The 14,616-nt window shown below is 38.9% G+C and overlaps 1 protein-coding gene across 4 annotated transcripts in view; it reads right to left on the minus strand.

The window, feature by feature from the left end:
• LOC107696709 (adenylate cyclase type 2-like) overlaps window positions 1–14,616 on the minus strand; it is a 56,772-nt gene that overhangs the window by 21,437 nt on the left and 20,719 nt on the right. For all 4 annotated transcript variants that reach the window (XM_016497182.1, XM_016497180.1, XM_016497179.1 and 1 more), the window contains exons 2-6: window positions 4,893–5,423; window positions 2,926–3,132; window positions 2,574–2,747; window positions 2,297–2,446; window positions 504–661 (exon numbers count right to left, since the gene is read on the minus strand). In XM_016497182.1, coding sequence (XP_016352668.1) covers window positions 504–661; window positions 2,297–2,446; window positions 2,574–2,747; window positions 2,926–3,132; window positions 4,893–5,057 — 854 coding nt within the window. In that variant the 5' untranslated portion in view covers window positions 5,058–5,423. The remainder of the gene's footprint in view (window positions 1–503; window positions 662–2,296; window positions 2,447–2,573; window positions 2,748–2,925; window positions 3,133–4,892; window positions 5,424–14,616) is intronic.

Below are 14,616 nucleotides of genomic sequence, written 5' to 3' on the forward strand. Positions count from 1 at the left end.
GCTGTTCTCAATGCTGACTACAGGACCAGACACACACGCACACACAATCCATGTCATCACACTCCTAATGAACGAGTTCTCAAAGAGAGCAGATCACGTGAATTTCGGCAGGTGAACAGTTCTCTATTGTTTGGTCACACATACAGGTGAGTGAATCTGTGTTCTATCTGAGCAGCTGTAAAGGGAGGCAAACAAGCCGTCTATCTAAATATAAACAGCTGCCTGAGAACCGAGCATTGTGAGTATGGGACAAAGAATATTAATAGATGCATCCCATCCCCCATTGCCACTCTTGGGGTTGATGGGAAATAAAACTAATTAAATGAGAGGCCTCATGATGAGCACTCTGAGAGTCAGGACTAACAGACTGACCATTCATTTACGATCAGGACTTGATCAATGAGGAATTAAATTAGAGCATGGAAAATACAGAACAACACACAAACAGCTCCAGATACTGTATGTATGACGGTGTATATGTGTGTCTGCACATGACGTCTTACCTGACGTTCTCATGTCTCTTCACGTAAAGACTGTGGAAGTTGTTATCACAGACCATACGCTGCTGTTCCTCTTTATCTTTACACTTGCAGCGCTCCATTATGGCCAACTTCATCTTCATGGAGATGTACACAGGAAGCACTGACTGTAAAAGGTTTTCCTACAGCACAACAAACAAACACACACACACACACACACACACACACATATATTTAAAGATAATACCCATGATATCATATATCCAGTTCTGTAAATGTAATTTATTTTAATTTTTATCTCTTAACTTGAGTGTCCTATTCTTTCTTAGTCTAACTATTGTTTGACTGTAACATCTTAAGTGTCAACAGGCTAAGAGATCTGGACTATGAGAGGGTAATGGGAAACTAACAGATTATACTATATCATTCAGAAGAAAGCATTGTGTTTACTGTGTCTTGTAAGGACACTATTGCCCTGTGTGTAAAAAATGTTTGTCTCTTAGGTTCAACATTATCACACTGTTTCTGAGATATACTATACTGAACATATACCGTCAGGGAGGTTAACAGCCAGTCATTAAACTCTACTCTGCTTTTCACTGTTCCCCCTACACGATTTCGCTTCCTCGACAACACTCAAAACAAAACGAGAAACAAAAATAAATTTAAAAAGTACACAATAAGTTTAGCCTATTTCAGTAGAAGCCTCTTAGATTCACTTTTCAACGTCTAATATAACCATCAGCTGTCAGATTTGAAGATAAACGAGCTATTACATAAAATCATTAAAAAGAAAAAACATTTCAAGAGAAAATTTCTAAGCCAATATTCAAAGTTAATTTGAAGTGAAGGTTGCTTAAACCTTATGTAGTTTGAATACCTCAGCAGACTGAAGAGAAATTCAAAGTTTGAAGGATCACAGTCTTTTATTTGAAGAGAGATTTGTTTGAAATCTATGTGGCTGCTAGAGTGTTGCTAAGGTGTTTGTCAGTCCAATCAATTAAAAACATATAAAAGAAAAGGCTGTAGGACTGTGCAGAGTTATATGGACTTAAGACTAAAGTATACTAATGTTTAAAAGCGTACGCTAGGGTAATTGTAACGAACATGGTGCAAATTTCAATTAGTGCATACTATGTACATACTTTATGTGCGCAGCCATTTTTCGAACCATGTGTACTTTGCATGCTTAGCTCACATAGGCGCCTTTAATATTTTTGCACTAATTATTCTGTCCAAAAGGTGAAAACACTGGCCCGGGACACTGTTTCACACTCGAAAAATAAACATGAGATGGGAAAACAAACAATTACTGGACATGACAGCAACAATACGTTAACAAGCACCTCTAGTTTAAAAAAGTACAAAGAAATCGGTCAGAACTTCTGGAGAGAAATAGCGCAGACACAGAACAAAGATGAAACTATCTAGTGCTATCTATTTCCAATCTATGTGTTCTGTCTGTGGCCATCTGTGTTACTGCACACTATCAAATGGAGGAAATTTTCAAATGCTATGTGTTCGGCATTCACCTCACGTGTTCACATCAAAACTAAAGCACACTTTGGCCTTTTGAGGGGTTACAACTGAATAATGTGGTCTCAATTTTGAAAAGAAAAAACTTAACCCATGCTTGTACAATAACAAATTTGTAGTCAGTAAAATTCTATAAAACAGACAGTTTGATACTCTTGCATAACAGACAATATAAAACTCATTGAGCATATATTTACACAGAGGATTATTTGCATTTGTTTTGTCCTATATGTTTGCTTTAGCTGTGTCTGTGATTTGTTGCAGTGAAGTTGTATGAGCACCTGCTGTCTCTTCTCAATCTCCAGTTTCATGCGAATGCCAAGGCAGCGAAGAGTATCCTGAAATGTCTGCATGAGAGGTTTCTCCATCAGAACCTTATGAAATGCACCAACCATACTTCCACAAACAAACACCACAGCATTTGACAGCAACTAGAGAAAAGGGGAGAGGGAAACTGACTTTTAACATATCAACATTGAGGTGTTACATCCTTTTCAGCTTCTTTACATACAGGTTTGCTGAAGCTTTCAACCAATCAGAAACCAGATTTTCTTTTACCTGATTGGTGATGTGGTGATTGGTGCGTTTGGGGGGTAACCCACCCACTGTGAGGTACACCGAAAGAACAATGATGTGAGATAGAAAGGAGATGATACTCAGGGTCACAGCATAGCTCATCTGGAATGGCAGCATTGTGTAGACTGTAATGATGATGAAGAGGAAGAAGGGCACCTGGAGAGAATGAGATGAAGAGTGCAATATTAACATTTATTTAAGACTGACTTGTATTAAATTATCAATTACTGCCAATATTGCATGTTTCAATGCACGACAGAGAACACATAAGCTCCTTACGTAAAAACTACCCTGTCACGTGAAATCTAAATAGAATATTTAGTGTGTGTGTTACCTGGTCCCATGGTTGTACTGGTATTTCGGATTCTGTGCTGAAAATAAAGGTGAATCCCATTGTGAGGTGTGTGGCCCACACGGCGAGGCCGAGTAAAGTTCTCCATCTCTGAGAGAGGGTCTCTGTACACAGTAATATAAACACAGCCAGGAACAAACACAACGCTCCTCCCACAACTCCCACAAATACGCCATGGACCTTTGCATCCTGAAACACACACACATGGAGAGAGCAAGGTGTTAGGGGCAAACATGCATATCACATATAAGCCATCTCATTCAAGGGGTTTGGAAAATGCAGTGTGTGTGTGTGTGTGTGTGTGTGTGTGTGTGGAAGTGGGTGTATGTGCTAGAGTGCATAAGTTTTTTAATTTGTTAATGCTCTCTCTAGAAAAACGCTGTGAATGTGTGTGCATCTACATGTTTTTGCAAGCAGTCTTTCTTGGAAACATTAGTTTTGCACATTAGTTGTCATGGAGCCATTAAGGGACTATTGCTTCCCACACTATTCCTTCTATTTTCCCCCTTAAGGCAGAAAAACACAAACATAAAAAACAGAAGCCAAATATCCTCCAGAGATCACTTGATTCCATCTGTCACAAAGCTAACACTAGTTTAAAACTAGACACCATCTGAGTGAGCTTTTTTGTGTGTGTGTGTGTGTGTGTATATATATATTTAATCATCTTAGCAGATACATTCAAAAACACCAGTTCATTAAGGAACGAAACAAGTGACTTATGAGTAAGTCATTGAATCATTTTCATATGCAGATTAGTTCTAAAACACTGATTCATTCAGGAACAAATATGTCAATAAATGTTATCGACATTGCAGCTTTTAAATATAATTTAAAATATATGAAAATAGAAAATGGATACTTTATTTTAATAATGTTTCAAAATATTACTATATTTTGGTCAATGACAAATGAAGTTTTGGTGAACAGACTTTCAAAAACATTAAATATTGCATACATTTTACTAACCTCAAACTTTTGAACAGTAGTATAATCTCTACACTAGTCATAGATTATCTATATAAAGTCAGAGTTACTAAAGGACCAAGCAAAATGATTAAATGACACTATCAGACTGCAAGACCCTATCTATGTTGGCAAATCACAGCACTAGATCGACCCCTCCACTCACCCACGCACCAATATACACACTCACCACAGTGAGTCCTCCACTCATGTTATGTCAACCACTCCCTCAGTCCACAAGCACACACAAGAAACACACACACACACACACACACCTACATACTCCCATCACCCTATAGGCTTTGTGAAAGTTCAAATAAATAGTAAAACACAACACACACACACACACACACACACACACACATACACACATGCCCACACACAGAGAGCCACACTGGTTGTAATTCTGTTCCTCCCACGGCCGGTTGATGTTGAGAGAGGAGGTTACAGAAGTTCGCACATGGTATAGTGCTTATCTGCAAAAGAGATGAACAACAGCAGTATGGAAGGAGCGTTCACGGCCCCTCTTCACATCCAGCTGACTCCAGAGAAAGTTTATGTGTGAGTTTATGTGAAAATGTGACAGAGAGAGCAAGGAAAAAACCATTCTAATGGACCTGGCATAAACTGCCAATTATTACAATTAAAACACCCAATTTCCTGACACGGATAATGCCAGTTCACATCAGCATTGTGATCTTCAGACTTCAGATTACGCAACTGCAGAGGATAAGCACCTCAGTCACTGCAGGATTACGTAAGAGAGGCTGCTTCAATCATCAGAAACCATCTGAACAGCAAGGACAAAACTGATCCAGTAGATGTTGAATATTGTCTTTGCTGTGGCAATTAATGTCTTTCCTAATTTTAAATGACTTGTTCAACAGTGCACACTTGCGTGGGTGGGTGTTTGACCTTGGGCTGACTTTGGATTGTGGGCATGTGTAAGCATGTAGTGCATTTGCATGTGTGTGGCATCTCACCAGTTTCAGACTGAAGAAGAGCACTAGCAGTGTGGCACAGGTGAGCATGCTCAGTCCCAGCAACAGAACGAATAGCTGGTATTGCCTAATGCCAGAAAATTTCCTGTACAGTGCTTCCTGTTTCAACTCCCGCTCATTCAGCAAGTACTTCCCTTTTGCTGGCATTCTGACCAACGGCAGTGTGGCGACTGAATAATACTGGCCAATCAGAGCAGAGCGATCAGATGGCACAGAAATACACCACCTTCCATCCAGCAGAGTGCAGCTATGCTGAAATCCCCATAGAAACCACGTGAGCGTGTGTGGGAGGTCATTCCAGTGCAGAACACTTCTGCTCTCCCCTCCAGAGCACCATTCTGTGCATGTCCTTTACGATCCTTCTTCGTTCTGTATTCGCTCTTTCAGCACTTTTCGTCCTCACTCTGGTGCCTCCTGGTCCTGTTGGAGAGGGCTTCAGAATACCACGGCGCGTGTATGTTGGATGAGAGGGAATGCAATGTTATTACCGATTCTTCCACAGTCCAAAAACTCCTGTCACACACAAAAATAGAGAGAGTAATTTATTAAATATGCTACAATGATTAGACTAGGGATGCTCCGATTGATCGGCTACCGATTACTATCGGCCTATAATCACGTTGGGACGTTTGATCTGCGTTCTCTTAAAGGCCGATCTCAAAAAAAACGATCTCAAGCTGATGACGCTGCCGTGAGAGGTTTGGCACGACATGCAGCGGCACCGTCTCAGTCTCTGTCTGGTGCGGGTAAAATAATTATCATGCTGAAGGTGAGGTACTTGCCTTCATATTTCTTCTTTAAATAACTTATAAAGTAATTTGAAAACTTTGTGTGAGACGTAATTTCACAAACAGCGTGAGTGAATCACCGCGCACGCTCTCTCTTTCTCTCTCAAAATACGGCTTCAAATCACCACACATCGTGTCTGTCTATAAGTGAGCTGCACGCTGCACTTGACACAGGAATTGTCACTTGCACAATTGAGACAGTGTCACATCATCACTAAAGTTTATAAATTGCATTACTTTTTAATTCTTGCCAGTGTTTAACCATTCAGTGCTTGCGCGCTCTTCTCGAGACCGTACGCTCATGCACACTCGCAGCACACACACATGCCAGGTTCACATTACTCCGTTTGCAGTGCAGTATGTGGTGTGTATTTTTTCCGCGCTCATGTTAACGGATTAATAAAGCGTGCACACTGCACATGGTTGTGGTCCGTCAGTGCGCTCCAGAAGCGGTACGGCTGCAGCAGTGCAGAGATCGTTTTCGCACCGAGTCTATTTTTGCTGCGCTGCATTAAAGTAACAGCGCATTGTTTGCAGTAAATATGAACATGGATTGACACGAAAATGTAGTAATTACACCATAAATTTTATTGTTTTTAAACATGTCTGTGAAAGATTGTATTACTGTACTGTGTAAAAAAAAGAACTGAAATGCTGAAAAAGCATTTTCAGTGACGATGTTTGGATGTGAAATCAAAATAAATTATGGATAAATGTTGTGTTTGTGGTAAACAGCCACGGATCAGTAGCGGACTCCTGTGTGAAAGCACAGTCTGTGCTGCTTCCCCTCTCACAAGAGTCACCTAAGAGGGGAATTCCCCCCATTTTCAAAAATGAAATTCAGGCCCTAAAAATCCTGATTGGAGTATCACTATAAATAGTTATAAATGATAAAAAAGAGGCTTTAAAAAGATCGGTATCGGTGATCGGCCTCAAAAATCCTGATCGGAGCACCCCTAGATTAGACTAATCCAACACCTCTATAGTCATTCTGACCCACTGAAGAGCCAAGTAACTAAAATCAGGAACTTGTCACTTAGAAACTAACTCAGTTTGATTCAAAACCTGTTGAATCATGCAATTTTAGAGAGCATATTTTCACTGCTCTGTTCAGTCATTCCCACACTGGAAGCTCTCTGTGCCTGTAAAAAGGCTTTTGGGTAGAGTTCAACATCTGTGTGGATTCAGTCCTCTCTTCATTACAGAGCCTAATTCTGATGCCTGCTGTCCATGTCATCTTCAGCCAAACCTCAGCTACAACTCACACTGAGACGAGCAGAGCTCTCCAAAGAAAAACCTGAGTGAACACTGGACACAGGGTATGTGAACTCTGCCCTGCTGGACACATAGAGACCTCGGTACAGAGAGTGGTTAATGGTCTTACTGTGCTTGATGTAGTCACACTGCAAACATGCGGACTGTACAGGAAAGGAAAACAGTTTAAAAAGTTGGGGTCTGTTAGATTTTTAAAGAAATTAATACTTCAATTCAGCAAGGATGCTTTAAATTAAGCAACAGTTACAGTAAACCATTTGGCCTATAGTGTCGCAAAAGTTTTCTATTTCAAATGAATGCTGTTATTTTGAACTTTTCATTCATCAAAGCATCCTGAAAATCCTGAATGCATTCTGGTTTCCACAAAAATATTAAGCAGCAACTATTTTCAACATTGGCAATAATCAGAAAGGTTTCTTGAGCTTCAAATCAGTATAATAGAGTGATTTCTGAAGGATCATGTGACATTAAAGATGGCTGCTGAAAATTCAGCTGTTTGTAATATCACTCCACTATATTACTGTTTTAAAGGGGTCATGAACTGCCTCTGTTTTTTTTATTTTGTACTGTTCTCTGAGGTCCACTTGTAATGTTATCAAGATTTATACGTAAAAAAAACATCATCATTTAGAAGTAATAGGCTATTTTCTGTCCTGTTTTTGACCCCCTTCATTAGAACGCTGTGTTTGAATAAGCGTGGCGGATTGTAGACTTGGAAGTAAATGCCCACTGCTAGTATGATTGGCTAATAGTTTGTATGTTTGACAGCCTACGTCCTTCAAAGAGAGAAGCTGCAGTGATTTAGGTTTAAAAACGCATAAATACTCATATCAAACAATCTGTAGTAACAGACAAAGCAATAGTAATCACGTAATGAAAATAGTTACTCACACTTGGGTGTTGCGACATTACTGTTGGTTACAATATAGTTGGTACAGCATCGTCTTTTAGTTTCAATATTTTTTAAAACCTGCATCAAATTGTGCCTTGTTTGTAAACTAATCCGTGGTAAAAATGAAGTGAACAAAGGACCAAATTCTTACTGACGCGGTCTGAAACTTCATTAAAAATAAAGTTCATCCATTTTTTCCAAATGTTGGGATCAGAAGGAAGGCAATGCAAAAACTGTTTTCCCACAACTTGGCACTGCACAGCATCTTGTTGTCTTTGGAGCCATCCTTATCGTTTGGTTTCTGTGTAGACCTGCACATTCGCCTCTCTCGTAAACAGTACATGCGCGAATCGGTGGGCGGGGCTAAACAGGCAGCGATGTAGAAGCAGGTGTTGATCTTCCTCTGTTGGAGGCGGTGTTAATATAAGCTGTTTTTAGACTAACAAGAAAGTTGAGTTCTGAAACTTACAGTTTGTTTTTATAGTACAATGACCTCTTATATGTCAAAAGATCAAGGGAATTTTGGGTTCTCAGTTCATGACCCCTTCAATGTATTTTTGATCAAATAAATGCAGCCTTGGTGAACATACTATAAAAGACTAAATCTAAAAATTTAAATATACTAGTTGACCTCCTTTTTTAACTAGTTGGATCAGTTCATCGTCATTATCATCATCATGACCTATTCCTGATCTAAATGTGCCATAAAACAATCTGCCTTAGTACAACCACAGGTGTGAGGAAGTGGTCCACAGAGGAAAAGAGCAGAAGAGTCTCTGTAAATAAGCTGCGTCCAAAGGTCATGATTTCTCAATGCAGGTTATTAATGTTTGAGGAGCGCAACAAGATGATCGTGGAAGCGTAAGCAACAGCTTCATATCTGAATGCACACACACCATGAAACGCACCTGTAACCATCCAGAGTATTCAGGTGATGCTAAACCTGGCTATGCTGACGCATTGCTGACAACATGACGAACTCAAAAGCAAATATTATAATAACATTTTTGTCTGTGTTTTCATTTCCTGTAAATTCATTGGATTACTATATAAGTATTAGAAATATCCTCTAATACTATTACAAAAGCTTAATGCTAAAGGACACGATTTAAGGTGAAAGACAGAAAGGAACAGAGATAGTGAAGGACTGCAAACTACAACATGGAGAGAAATAAGCTCCAAAGCTCCACTGAAGTGCCCCTGAAAATAAGCACAGAAAACAGTAGAGAGAGAGAGAGAGAGAGAGAGAGAGAGAGAGAGAGCTGGGATGCTCCGTGATTTTCTCTTTGTTGAGGGTCATTAAAGACTGAATGACAGTGCCGTGTCACTCTCTCACTCTCCCAGACAAATCCACCCAAGCCAACAAGCGGCCTTTATATGCCCAAACTAAAGTTACCATGGCAAAGGAACAATCCAACAGGGCAATAACAGAAAGAAAGAAAGAGAAAAGGCTGGGAGAGAAAGGAAGAATGAGAGTGAATAGTCTCTCCATGCGGAAACAGGGAGGGTCAAATCCTCCTGGCTGCTGCTCTAGTTCCTGGAAGTGCACGGCAGAAGAGTGCTGAAGCTCTGAACCTACACAATGATCTGAAGCTTAACATGAAACAAGCACAGCACTATAATCAGGCACATAAACAGCACAGCAGACTGCAGCACAGACCAGGGACTGCCAGACATCACTAATGCTCCACACTATTAACAATAGAGGAATTTCTTTTTCAAGGAAGCAATAATATTCACATCATCAACACATGATGAATAATATACATTTTTTACAGGTCCATTATGTCATACATAGATTAAAATAAATAAAAATACTTATAAATGCAATAGAAATTAGGGCTGGGCGATAAAACGATAACGATAATTATCGTGCAATATAAATTTCCTCGATAAACGATAACAAGAGCTCGATACATTTTCGATATAATGTCTATGAGGCAAAGGCGGAACGAAAGAGCGCGACTCATTTGAAGCACGTCACTCGGACCGTTTATCCGCTCGGATCAAAGTTTAAACGGCGGTGTGGCGCGAGCTTCACTAAAGCAGATGTTCACTCGCTGATGAGTCTCGATCAAACGATGCTGTCAGATCCAGTGCTAAGCGCTTGAATTCAGCGAGGAACACAAATAACTCCGTTTACAGCCAGATGATACAGCGCTGACAAACAGGAGAAACACTGTGCGCAACGATACAGTTAGAAGACTTTTCTACAAATAGTCATCATTTACAATTTGAAGATTACAATTAGAAGATCTACAAATTGCCATCATTTACCATAGATTTACTGTAGTAGCGCTACATTATTGTGTATTGTGTCAGAAATGTGGGTATTTGTGTCGAATTTATATTATTAATGTAGACATGTTTTTAAAAGTACTGAAGGAGGAGTAATGGAATATAATTACAGTATTTTTTTGTGATTAAGCTATAGCGTTTATTTATACTCAATTTATTTAGACTAGCTACTGTTTTTCATACAAATACCTAAAAACCATATTACATTTTTGCCATGGTATTGCGGTGCTATATTTGTGGTTTTAACTGCGATTATCATGATCTAAATGTATGCTACTATGGAAGACCAGTGGTTAATAAAAAAAAAAAAAACTCAAAACAGTCAGAATAATTACATTTCACCATATAAAAATGAGGTTGCTACAATACTTACAGATATTACTGATTTTGATAATGAACATAAATCTACATCTGCTTTCTAACTTAAGCTACTATTAAATATGTATTTCTAAGAGACAAAAAATGTTAAATTATTATTAATATTATCAGGCAACACAAACCTGTTTCTTGACTTGAAACAATATTACTCATTAGAACGTGCAGAACTAAGAAATTATTTTTTTCTATTAAGATATTTATTTTGTTAAGGAAAAATGACTGGTAAAAACGTGAAGTGTTTGTCGTGTTCTGACCATAAAGAATAGTTTAAAACCACAATTAACTGTCTGGTTTTTACAACTTTCACACTGGAGCAAAAATCTGCCTTTAAACTTGAAAGAAATAAAAAATTTGACATTTATCGTGATAATTATCGATATCGACTGATATGAAAAAACATTATCGTGATACTTTTTTGGCCATATCGCCCAGCCCTAATAGAAATGCTTATATTGTTTCTCAAATGTGGCATTAGAAGCCTAGAGTGTACTGAGAATCACTTTTGTTTACTATTGTCCTCCTGCATTATTGACACACTGTTTTCCTGTTTAAAATGCTTTAACACTGTAAAGCTGCTCTGACACAATCTGTATTGTATAAAGCACTATATAAATAAAGGTGACTTGACTTTTCAAACTTCTGAATCCAAAGTTTTAAGGCAAAAATCAACATCATAATTCTGCATTCTCTCACTCGTCATCATACTCCCTCCTCATGTCGTTCCAATGACATTCCTCTTTTCTGTAACATGCACAAAAAATATTTTGAATAATGTTTTTTTGTCCATATAATAAAAGTCGATGGGTCAAATGTTGTTTAGACCCCAATGACTTTCAAAATATCTTTTTTTGTGTCCTACAGAAGAAAGTCAGTCGTAGGATTGTTAGGAACGATATGAGGGTGAGTAAACAATGACAGAATTGTCACTTTAGGGTAAACTATCCCTTTAAGACCTCTATTTTTTTGTATTATTTTAGAAACAGTTACCAAAAATATTTAAATTGATATTATTTCCCACTTTCTTATTCCAAAACATCATAAAACGTGAAGTGCCGCTCTCTCACACTCATCGTACATCTGCACTTCTGTGGAAAAACATGTCATGGAGAAAAGAGAAGATGGAAGTGCATATGTGTCCAAATCTCAGAAATCTAAATGTGAATTTTCAAGAGCTGCATGTGATCTGAGAGCTGGTATTGCCATTGGTCAAACCCAGGACAGTGGCCTTTCAGCAGATAAAAGCTCCATTCTCTGCTTTAATCCAGCAAAAACTATTAGAAAAGAAACTATTTACACTTGTTATCTACTCTGCTTTTCATCTCCCTTTTGTTGTCCATTCCATCATGTAGAGCTGCACAATCCATTGTATTTTTAAAAATGCTGAATTATAGGCTAATCATTAGGGTTTTAATATGATTGTGATATGATTTTATTCATTCATCTGTGAAGTTTATAGTAATACAGAGACCATAGACTGTGCACGTGATTATCTTCCGGTAGGGTGTGTGCACTAATGACATCATACACATAAGATAAGCAAGCAAGCGAGACAAGGTCCCTGTTTAAATTTCCATGGATTCTGGAAAATACAATGTCACTTAAATAAAAGAAATGTTCACTTTGAAATACTGGAGTGCTGTTTACCCAATAAGAGAAAGGTACATACAGGTGCATCTCAATAAATTAGAATGTCGTGGAAAAGTTCATTTATTTCAGTAATTCAGCTCAAATTGTGAAACTCGTGTATTAAATAAATTCAATGCACACAGACTGAAGTAGTTTAAGTCTTTGGTTCTTTTAATTGTGATGATTTTGGCTCACATTTAAGAAAAACCCACCAATTCACTATCTCAACAAATTAGAATACTTCATAAGACCAATAAAAAAAAACATTTTTAGTGAATTGTTGGCCTTCTGGAAAGTATGTTCATTTACTGTACATGTACTCAATACTTGGTAGGGGCTCCTTTTGCTTTAATTACTGCCTCAATTCGGCGTGGCATGGAGGTGATCAGTTTGTGGCACTGCTGAGGTGGTATGGAAGCCCAGGTTTCTTTGACAGTGGCCTTCAGCTCATCTGGAGACCATTTTTTGGTCTCTTGTTTCTTATTTTCCTCTTGATTTTCAGGTCTGGTGAATTTGCTGGCCAGTCAAGCACACCAACACCATGGTCATTCAACCAACTTTTGGTACTTTTGGCAGTGTGGGCAGGTGCCAAATCCTGCTAGAAAATGAAATCAGCATTTTTTGTTAAATGTGAGCCAAAATCATCACAATTAAAAGAACCAAAGACTTAAACTACTTCAGTCTGTGTGCATTGAATTTATTTAATACACGAGTTTCACAATTTGTGTTGAATTACTGAAATAAATGAACTTTTCCACGACATTCTAATTTATTGAGATGCACCTGTACTGGATGTGTCATGAATTCACACACATACACATACAAACATTTCCTGTTAAAAATATCTGTTTTCTATTTTAAAATGTTTTCGAAAGGTAATTTACTCCTGTGAAGCCAAAGTTGAATTTTGTACATGTATGTGTATAAACAGAAGAGTAATCATAGAATGCTTACTTGATCACTCTCATTATAGTAATCAACAAGGCTGCCTACACAGCACTAGTACAATCTGAACAGTCTAGTTTTGTTGTGAGAAATCATACACTGTGTCTACTGTGTCTAATGTTTGCTGCATATTATTTAGGCTATACCCTCATAGATTATTATCTGCCATGTTTACACATGATAACTGATTTAGCAGCCAGACACCTCCCTCAGCATTTCATGTTTACAATTGCAATCTGTCAGCTATTGTCAGAGCTGTGCAACTATTGACCTTTATCTTTTACTACCTGCTAAAGTAATTATTTCATATATTTTGTAAGTAAATATCTGCCAAGAACAATATAAATGTAGGTCTGACTATCAGTCACACTGGCAAACAAGTGACTAAAATGAGGACAATAAGAATATAGCATATAATAATAAAAGTATTGAGTGTTATATTGAGAAAATCGAATCCTTAAACACAAACAATTGTGTCTTTGTGTGACAGGTACTACTACCCCTCAAAGAGAATAAATCCCCCATATGACGGATATTGAATTAGCACTGATGAGGAAGACTAGGATGACAAGACTAGGGGCTGATTAGATTAAGTCAGATGCTATCCGAGGCTGGTTTGGCTAATCAGTGCTGCTGTTTGCAGTGTACACAGGAAGTGGAGACTGTCAAAGGCACATGCCCGACTTGGGCACAGTCATAGGCGGAAATCCCGGGGGGGGTCGGGGGGGACAGAACCCCCCCATCTGAGGGTTGTCCCCCCCTAAAAACATGATTAAAAACCTTGCTGTGTATTGTAAATAACGTTTTTATACTTTAAATAGTTCGAGCCACGTTCGAAGCTGTTGTCGCTTCCTGTTTGTTGCTGCCGTGTGTTTTGAGTTTGAGCTCCGTCAAGTTCATTTTTATTGTCTATTTTTTATCTTAAAATCAATTTTATACACCATCATTTTCGTTTCTATAACGTGTGAATATATCCCCTATCATATTCTACAACAAAAATAATCAGAGCGCCTTGTTATAACTAGTTCTATTTTGATTTCCCGAGTCCGCTATTAGCATATAGCCCATTAGCATCGCCAGCGTGGTTGCCGCTAATCTCACTTACATTGCTAATACTCTATTCACACACATTACCACTGTTTTACTCACTGTTACTTGCTTTAATGGTGGATGTGTGTCTACCTTTGAGTGCAGGTGAGGACACGTTCGAGCTGCATTCGGTGCAGCTCGAGCTGGAGGCCGTGGAGAAGCAGATCTGCGACCTGGTGGAGAGGCAGACCCAGCTGAGAGAGCGGAGAGCCGCGCTGGAAACATCCCAGGCTGACGCTCACAAGTCCGGGGGTAAGTATACAGCGCGCAGCTAACTTTCCCACCACCTCTACTCCGTGTGTTTCTCTGCACAGGCCCGGTGCACCCAGGACGCGATCTTCTCAGATGTCCCTCACTCCGGCGCCGGGACACCACGGACCCTGGGTGCACCCGCCACGGAAGACGCGAGCCAGGC

Source organism: Sinocyclocheilus anshuiensis, unplaced genomic scaffold (assembly GCF_001515605.1).
Source record: "Sinocyclocheilus anshuiensis isolate Anshui unplaced genomic scaffold, SAMN03320099.WGS_v1.1 scaffold354, whole genome shotgun sequence".
NCBI lineage: Eukaryota > Metazoa > Chordata > Actinopteri > Cypriniformes > Cyprinidae > Sinocyclocheilus > Sinocyclocheilus anshuiensis.